The sequence below is a fragment of the Alosa pseudoharengus genome, unplaced genomic scaffold, assembly GCF_046254945.1.
Source record: "Alosa pseudoharengus isolate Yale_2024_CS ecotype anadromous, Long Island Sound unplaced genomic scaffold, YU_APseudo_1.1 YU_APseudo_1.1_scf_10, whole genome shotgun sequence".
Lineage (NCBI taxonomy): Eukaryota > Metazoa > Chordata > Actinopteri > Clupeiformes > Clupeidae > Alosa > Alosa pseudoharengus.
The window spans coordinates 32,330,801-32,340,800 of record NW_027468565.1 but is presented as its reverse complement, the minus strand read 5'-3'; the positions used below and the strand labels follow the sequence as shown (position 1 = coordinate 32,340,800).

The 10,000-nt window shown below is 48.0% G+C and overlaps 1 protein-coding gene across 1 annotated transcript in view; it reads right to left on the bottom strand.

Moving 5' to 3' along the window:
* brsk2a (BR serine/threonine kinase 2a) overlaps positions 1 to 10,000 on the bottom strand; it is a 204,560-nt gene that overhangs the window by 88,669 nt on the left and 105,891 nt on the right. The window contains exon 2 of the mRNA XM_076302105.1: positions 1,508 to 1,602. Within this exon, the coding sequence (XP_076158220.1) occupies positions 1,508 to 1,602 (95 nt within the window). The remainder of the gene's footprint in view (positions 1 to 1,507; positions 1,603 to 10,000) is intronic.

The window sequence follows — 10,000 nt, the reverse complement described above, 5'->3', positions numbered from 1 at the left end:
ATAAAATCTAAATTAAAAGACAAAATCTTATTAGGCCAAACCTATGTGTCTAAGCCTTAGTTTAATCTTCAGGTGTAAGTAATAAGTCAAAGAACCACATTCTGTGTAATATAGAGGTTATCATAAGAGACTCTAGTTTGTAATTTCTTTTAAAGTATACATTTTGAACACAAATGGAGTCACTGGTCCAGGGATGGATTACTGAATGGGCTTACTGGGTCCAAGAGCTCAGGGGGCCCTGAAGCCCAAGCCTCTGTGTGAAGTTGCTTCTTCTCCACCCTTCTCTTTTCACATAACTCACCAGAAGTCATCTGGTGGGTCATTTTTTTTTAAATAAAAAAATCTTCCGTGGGAGAATGCCTCAGGACCCCTCTATCTGAAGGGGGGGGGGGGCATCTGTGCCCAGGGGTTCATAATCCATCCATGCCATGCCTATGTCCGTCAAAAGTTTGGAATACCCTAATTGACTGACCTAACTAACGACTTGTTTGTGATTTTTAATAATATTTTTGCATGGTAGGAAATGTATTGAAATTCTGGTTGGGGGTCCCTCAGACCCCACCACAGATTTGGTCCCCCCCAATGTTGAGATCATGACTACGGCCTTGCATTTATGTATAGTTGGGTGTAGGTGTATGAATGTGTGCGTGTGAGTGTGTGTGTGTGTGTGTGCGCGCGTGTGTGTGTGTCTCTGAGTGTGTGTATGTATGTGTGTGTGTGTGTGTGTGTGTGTGTGTGTGTGTGTGTGTGTGTGTGTGTGTGTGTGTGTGTGTGTGTGTGTGTGTGTGTGTGCATGCTCATTTATGCATGCATACATGCTTACATGGCTGTCCATCATGACGATGAGCCGTGATGAGTCACTGCATCACATGCATAGCCCATTACAAGCATCTGCACTTCCCCAAGTGCTTTTCTCACTCCATACAGTCACCAGCCTTCCATGCCAACCCTGAGGAGTGGCGGCACACTGATGCTCCATGGCCTCCGCCCTGCGGCCCCTAACCCCCCGCCACTCCACCCACCCCCCACCCCCCTCCTCCTGGCCCCGCACAGCCCTCTGCTCTGAGTCCTCTCTGGAGCGCCATCATGGCTATGAGATCACTGTCTGCCTATAAGGCTCTATTATGGTTCAGTCTTGCTGCGGTGATGCTGGCAGCTTGATCATGTCCTTTGTGAATGTCGCCATACTTGAATCAAAGAGCCTGTGAGATACACATTTGTTTGAACTGATGACAGAGAAAATGGAGGGAAATCAGTCAGTGTGTGTGCGTGCGAGTATGTGTGTGTGTGTGTGTGTGTGTGTCAATTTTGTCTCTGAAGACAGAAGTGTGTGTGTGTGTGTGCATATGTGCATGCATGTGTGTGTGGGTGTGTGCATGCGTGCGTGCATTCCTGTGTGTGTTTGTGTGTGTGTGTGTGTGTGTGTGTGTGTGTGTGTGTGTGTGTGTTGCAGTCAGGCTCTCATGGGAAGGGATGCTGCACTACTGAGGAACGAGGAGGGACTCACCTTCATAAGAACCGATTCACTCAGCTTCTCTCGATTCACAATCTTTATGGCAACTTTCTGACACGTGACACAGTGTATTCCCAACTTCACCAAGCCTAAGGAAAAGAAAGGAGAGAGATGTAGACAGAGAGAGACAGAGAGAGAGAGAGAGAGAGAGAGAGAGAGATCCATTAGTTCTTCAACACATCAAACAAATAGAATCAAAGAAACATGTCTTTTTTCACACACACTCACAACAAGGGCTTATATTTTCTTTCTACCCACAATCAATCACACATGTATTTCCATCAGGCCCACATTTCTTGTTTACTTTGTTTTCACTGAAAATCACATCAGCTTCAAGTAAGCAACCCTCTCGGAACAAATTCCACTGTAAACTGCCGCAACATTTCCCTTGGCTTCGAGTAGCACCACAAAATATCATACCTCAAATAACCGTCCCCAGTTGGATAAGTAAAAACACAAACAGACCTGAAGGCGTCAAGACTCCAGAACAAAAGCACCCCCTTATTACTCTCAAGAGCGGGGGAAACACTCACAACACACACAACACACACACACACACACACACACACACGCACACACACACACATACACACACAATCCTTGACAGCCGGACAAATCCATTCCTCACTCCACCACATTCACAATGTCACACCATTCATCTTCCGCTCAGATACGGGAGAATGGAACCACAAAACTGACGATTTCCCCCCATACCTGTGTGACGGGGAATACGCCAGCAGACTCTGAGGTCTTGAGAAGCAGTCAGAGGCAAACATGCACTCTTTCTGATATGATCAAAATCCCCTCGACAACTGTGCGGGGAAAAAAAGGGCAAAAGTTTCAGTGGGCTTGAAATGATCCTACCATTTTGTTTGCCGCCACCGCGGCCCACCGTAGCGTAGCGTAGCGTAGCGTGATCCCGGGGCTTCATTAGAAAAGTGCGAGGCGGCGGAGTGCGACTTCAGTGGGGTTGCGTAACATAATATATATTTCATGCCTGCATAATTACCTCAGGCAGACACCGAGAGAGAGAGAGAGAGAGAGAGAGAGAGAGAGAGAGACTTCATGCATCAGAAAAATGACAGGCCGGGAAGCAAATGTGTTAGGCATCCATGAGAAAGAAATAAAAGTGTCAGACAAGGCGAGGAGAGGTGCAACAACAAAGCACACTTCGGAGGGAATACAAAAAAAAAAGCAAAAGAAATTGAGGTCATTACTGACCCAGCCCAGCCACCCCACCTCATTGGCCAACTCCATTTCTTGCATTTATGAAGGCTGAGACAGAAAGGAGAGAAGAGGGGAAAATGAGCCGAGTCTTTGAAGACCCGAGTGAGTGGAGAGAAAGTGTGTCTGTCTGGCGGTGTGTTGCTCTGACAGCCATGCAGAATGATGGATAAATTGAGAGAGAGAGAGAGAGAGAGTGAGAAAAGAGTAAGAGAGAGGGAGAGAAAGATAGAAAACACATGAGGAGACAGGGAGGTGTAAAGGCGCAAAAAGAGGAGACAGAGAAAGGGAGAGAGAGAGAGACAGAGAGTATTATTCAAATGTCAAGCTACTGATAATTAACTAATGAATAAAATGAAATCCTTCAGGCTCTGGAGTGCCAACACATTCAGAAGCTGGCGAGGATGGAGGGGTGTGTGTGTGGGGGGGGGGGGGGGGTCTGAGTGTCCATTAGTATGGAGATAATCATCAACAGGTCACTGCCTGCTGTACATAGATAAATAAACAAACGACAACAGTAAATACGTCCAGAATAAATATTTGCCACCGAGTGCCAGGAAAAAACAAACAACGAGCTGTCAATCAAAGCCGTGTAGGCTCACAGTCGCCTCTGGCTTTATGTTTCAGAGAAGGATGGAGGAAAATATTTGTTGTGTAGCTGACTGGAGAAAGCCTGGAGTTATATAATAACCTAACCTATCATAGCCTTATGAGCAAATCTTAGTTTAGCCCTGCTGTCTGACATGTTAGCCATTAAGAGAGCCCATTAAGGGGGGCAGTGGAAGTGGGGGACTGTTATAGACTGTCAGGGATCCAGCAGCTTTTGTGAAATCATTTCAGTGGTGATGCAGACGGGCAAGGAGTATTGAAGGGCACAAACAAATCACTGTCAAAGACTTCATTCTTACATGAAGCACACGTACAAACACCCACACACCCACTCACCAAGTCTCTTTCACACTGACACACACACACAGACACACACACACACACATACAAACACCTACACAGTCTCTTTCACACTCACACACACACACAGTCTCGTAAACAAACTACCACACACTGTCTCAAAACACACACACACACACACACACACACACACACACACACACACACACACACACACACACACACACACACACACACAGACCTTCTCTGTCTCCCTTTCACAGACACATACACACACACACACACACACACACACACACACACACACACACACACACACACACACACACACACACACACACACACTCACTCTCTCTCTGTCTCTCCCTCCCCTTCCTTGCAAATATCCCCTCTTTGACCTTGGCGGTGGCATAGCCTCTTTCCCTTCCTGCTAATCACCCGTAATAAAAGAGCTCCTGCCCCTGTCAGGTTTCACCTGGGTGTGCTCCTCCCCTTGGGGTTCAGGGGGGCTGGGGTTGGTTGGGTGGGTGGGGTGGGGGGAGGCTCTGGGGCTCCAGGGGGCCTGGATCTGATCTCTTTGAGCTGGGCTTCAAACGACGCCCTCCTGTCAGTAGGTGAGGGGGGGATCAGTGCAGAGCCGCGCCTGAACCCTGGCGGAGATTACAGCTGCAGGTGTGAGATCAGTCTCTTCCTCTGCTTCTGCAGCATGACCCCATCACCCGCAACACACAGACACACACACACACACACACACACACACACACCCACCTATCACCACTCCTCCACCCACACATCCACCTAAGAAACCTATGTAACCTTATGCAACCCTGACTACACACACTTCTCTTAATACGTCAGACACTACTGCATGGCTACAGATATCTCAGAAACTTCTGATAACCTTGACTACATACATAACCAAACCCCAGACTAAGCCATACTTTACTAATTTCACCTAAAAAAAAACATAGTCAGGGGCCTGAGGTACTAATATTACCCTGATTATGGAATCATAAATATTGCACAGAACTCACATCAAGCCGTGAGTGTGGTATTTCATGATTGTGTTAAAAAAGTTAGATCTTAGCCCAAAATGCCAACACATGGGACCAGAGAGACTAGACACAGTGATTGAATTTCTCAGTCCACTCACTCACACTATCGAACCTTTTCTGACAGTGTCATTACAGACTGAACTTTACTAAATGATTGTTTACCCTTTCTGACGATAAAAGTAATAAAAAAATCAACATAGCCATGAAGGCAACACTGTAAATATCACCATTGGGATAAAGGTGCAGTCTGTGAGTCCCATACATTTTTTGGCAGATTCAGTGAATTGCTTCTCATGATGACCATGGTGACTCATTTTAAACTCACATTATTGACACAGTGACTCACAGAGATAGACTGAGCCATACCAAAGGGACCTTCGTTCAGTTTGCAAACATTTCTAACGTCTCTGACACTGTGACTTCAACAGGGTCTGTGTGGATGCAGCATCAACTGGTAGCTGAGCAATCAAAATAATTGACTGTCCCTTCAGTGTTCACCAAATGATGGTGTTGGTACATAGTCCTGGCTCTGTAACATGGGAAACAAACGCAGTGGCATGGATTGAGCCATAAACAATTTTAGCCAATCAAACATGTTACTTCAGCAGCACGTAAGGTGAGCTGAGTGATTTGATTGCCCGTTGAGCTGAAACATCAACAACCTTTTGGGAATCCGAAACTGAGTCACTAACTGTTTGTTTACTGATCAATTCTTTCTGACAGAAACAGAGTGAGGCAGACTGATTCACCCCAGGTCACTGAAGCCCAAATCTTTTTATATAGGCCTCAGTGAGATGTGATTTCTGTACAGGACACACACACTGATGTACGCACGTACACACGCACGCACGCACGCACACATGCGCACACACACACACACACACACACACACACACACACACACACACACACACACACACACACACACACACACACACACACACACACACACACACACACACAGAAACAGTGTGATTCCTTCAATTGATCCCCTCTCCTGCCCCCCCACCCCCCTCTCCTCTATGGTCAATACCATCCAAAGCCCTGCAGCCTCAAACTTCACCACCATAATGCTTCAAACCCAGTGGCCAAGAAAGGTCACAGGGGCGGACGAGACCCCATGACCTCACCACCAATCCCCCATCCAGTAGCCCGCCCACCCACATCTCTGACGCAGCCTTCAACACCTCTAATGATTTCTGTGTCTAAACGATCGGTGTTGTAACCACAACCTGCTCCACACCTCATCCTGAGTCATCCCTACGGTATAAAATGCTATTCCAAAGCACTACCTTATGAAGCAGTGTTTGTTTGCTAGAATCACGCTTCTTGTGTGTCAGGGGGACACGCATTGGAGTTTACTTTCGGAGCGAGTGACGAGCATTCGTTAATACGCTAAATTGATGTCTGCTGAAAAGCCGTTTTGAACAGCCGCATTGGGAATGGGGAATGTACCTGCAAGGTTCTGAGTCACAGCTGATGAATTCGCACTGCTGCCATTATGCTGAGCAATGACCACTTGAGACCCATTTAAACTCACATTATTCACAGACACCGAGTGCCTCTAAGACATACCAGAGGAGCCTGCGTTCAGTTGGCAAAAATCTTTGACACTGTGACTTCAACAGGGTTTGTGTGGGTGCATCAGTTAGAAATCTACAAGCACCCACTGGTAGCATGAGCAATCAACATAATTTTTTCAAAAACTACATGCTACGAGAAACTTTTCGAGAAGGCACCGTGTGATGCCCCAAGTGCCAGCATCGTTTTGCTAATGAGGTCCTTAGCCTGGCCAGAGATCATTACGGAGTCAGTGTGCACGCACACACACACACACACACACACACACACACACAGAACAAGAGAGGCAGGCCCTGCAGCGCTGTCAGCTAATTCGAACAGACTGCTCCCGAAGCAGGCCAAGACTAACCCTCCACTAAACACTCTTCACTGCAGACTGGATTAACCATTTAGCCAGCATACAGACATGCATATAGAGCATTTCACATTTGCACATGTAAGACAACAACGTTTTCCAACCGCATCAAACAATTCATTTTATAAACAAATACAAGACGACAACTTTGGAGTGGAATTTGGTGTAAATGTGGGTGGAATCAGTTTAAGATTTCTGTCCGTTTGAGAAATTCCTATAAATCCAGCAAAACTCAGAGCAAACAACCAAATGAAAACTAAACCTAGTGGCTACATAACCTATAGTTTATTGACCTGGATGGATCCAACAGCGGATGATATTTTTCAACTGTAACACAAAAACCTCCAGCAACCTTCTGGATGAGGAAACCTGTGGAGCTCACTTCAAACACCTGAGGAGGACCCTCCATGCGTAAGTCCAACAGGTACATCACCTGAAGCAGCCATCTGATCCCAGCTGTGAGGCTCCTCACTGGTGTGTGTGTGTGTGTGTGTGTGTGTGTGTGTGATCTTTGCAGCTGGATGTATTTTACTCAGGCAGTTCCGAGGACGCCCCGCGAAGGAGACAGATGAAAGCAAACGGGGGCCTCCAGCTGGGAGCTCTTATCTGAGCCCATCGATCGGGGGAAGGTGCACAGGCGAGGGGCGGAGAGGAGCGGAGCAGAGCGGCAATCTCCTGAACGCTCCGAAACACTCCTGCATTCTGGGCTACCGACCGCGGCGCAGCGGCCTCGATCACTCACTCTGTCCCAGTACGGAGCGGAGCGTGCGGTAGAGCCATCGCTGTGCACGACCAACTAGCCCCTGAGACAGGGATGGATTACTGCACGGGCCTACCGGGCCCAGGCCCAGGGGCCCAAGGGGTCAGGGGGCCCTAAAGCCCAAGCCTTTGCAGGGAATCATTGCCTCAATATCAACAAATCAGGATGTACATTGTAGGCTATGAATCTGATTGAATTTATTATTATTATATTATTATTGGCCATCCCCAAAATGCACCAGAATACAGGAAATCACATCAAAAAAATAAAAAAAATTCTGGGGGAGGACCCCCAACCCCCCCCTCCCATATATACGACAATAAGTGGGGGGCCCTGAATACATCTGGGCCCAGGGGCCCAAAAGTTCATAATCCGCCCATGCCCTGAGAGAGAGAGAGAGAGAGAGAGAGAGAGAGTATGTCCTCTTTATACCACTTTATTGTTCTTGACATTAGCATTACTGTATACAAACAGTCCAGCTTTGAATTGAATAGTGAGAGAAGCGGGGAAGGTGGTGGACATATTGTCCATCTTTGGTTCCTCATGTGTTGGTTTTCCTTGATCCAGACAAGGAGCTGTATAGCTGTCCCTCAGGGGCAATTTGCCTCCTGACCGCAGAACTGCCCGGCAGCAAAAACACACCGAGGGGCATCACTCACACAGAGAGCTGCAGGGAGAGAACAAGCGATTGGGCAATAGCAGTGTGGTCATGGCATTTCACAAATAGACAGCTTCATCTCGGAAAAACCACAAAGCCCCCCATCATCAATGTTCCGGAGACAACAACGGAGATCCCTCCGCTGCAGAGCAATTCCACCATTCACAACATGTCTTCCGGAAAGGTCAATATCTCCCCCACAGATCAAAGTATCAGTGAGCAAACATGGGCAGCAGACTCCTGCTGCAAATAAACCATCACTCCACAAGCTTTCACAGTGGCTCAGAAGAAACTATGGGAAGTCTTAACTTCTAATACAGCAGAGAGAACAGCAGATGTGATTATAATGGGCTATATGTTTCCCACAGTATAGAAATGATCACCTGTCTCTGTTCATGTGTTCTCTACTACTCCGTGGAAGCCAAACCTGAGACTCACTACTGACACACCGATGCCTTCATGAGAAACATGTGCCTTCTGATTAACGAAAAAAAAACAAAGGCTTGATCAAACTTTGTTTCTGCTGTCCTGAACAGAGGGGTTTTTCTCTTCAAATCAGAGGGTTTTCTTTCAAAAGCAATGATTACAATCTACAAAACTTGCAGACAGCCAGACAGATAGACAGACAAACAGACAGACAGACAGACAGACTCTCGAAGCTGCTGTTGCTGAATAGGCAGCTTCAAACGGGTGCAGAGCTCTTTGGATCTGGGCTGCATGGGCGTAAAGGCTGTGTAATGCATGACGCACATGTGCTCCTCCGAGATACGGGCGCACACACAGAACAGCACAGCACAGGAGCTTCCAGCTCTGAATCATCCACTGCAGAGCTAGAGAAGACCCGTAGGCTGGGAAAGCCTTTCAACAGACTCTCTCTCTCTCTGTCTCTCTCTCTCTCTCTCTCTGTCACACACACACACACACACACACACACACACACACACACACACACACCAGAGAAGGAGGCAAACAGAGGAGGAAGGCAGAGAAGAAAAGAAGAAAAGAATGATGAAGACACCCGAGTGCTCCTCCTCACACTACATCAGGCTGATGACGGAGCCCTTCCACACTCACGGGTCCGATCCCAATCCCCGCCACGCCGCACACACACCAACCCGACACCTCTTTTACACACTCTGATTTTCTCATGTGTTAAACTAGAAGATGGCACAAACACAGTGTGTCTGGCGCAGACTGCCATTGTTCCAATTCCCCCTCTTATTCTCTACCTCCCCCTCCCTTTTCCTTTATCCCTCTCTTTCTCCTCCACCACTCTCCCATCTTTCTTTCTCTCCCTCTCTCTCTCTGTTTCTCTCTCTTTCTCTATCTCTCTCTCTCTCCATCCTCTCACATGGCAAAGAAAGGAAGCTTATGCAGGGCCAGATTATTTCATTAGGCCACCCCACAATCTGCCACTAGTGTCCTGCGCAGGGTCCAGCCACCCGGTGCAGTGTAGCCAGCCCGGGTAGTCTGCCCAGTAAGGCGTGGCGTGGTGTGGCGTCGCGTTGCGTAACGCGGATCCGGCGATTAGGCAGCATTAGGGATGAGAGGGATAGCGATAGCAGCGGAAAGGACAGCATGGCACAGCACGCCATGCTCTGACTCAATTATGCCCCTGCCCCTGCTGAGAGTGAGGCCAGGGTTGCTGCTGCTGCTGCTGCAGATGATGATGGTGTTGGTGATGGTGATGCGGTCGCCACGGTTACACAATGACATAGGGGCCAATCCTGGTATGCCTTGGGGGGGAGGGGGGGTTGCTCACATCTGCTGGATGCTCACATCTGCTGGATGTTGGTGTGTGTGTGTGTGTGTGTGGGGGGGGGGGGGGGGGGGGGGGGCAAGTAATCCACAGTGATTCCTGGACAGTGAGACAGCAAGCATTAAGGAGACGCAAGCCTTCCATTGCACCCAAAATGGGGACAAGATGAGAGGGAAACACAGACCA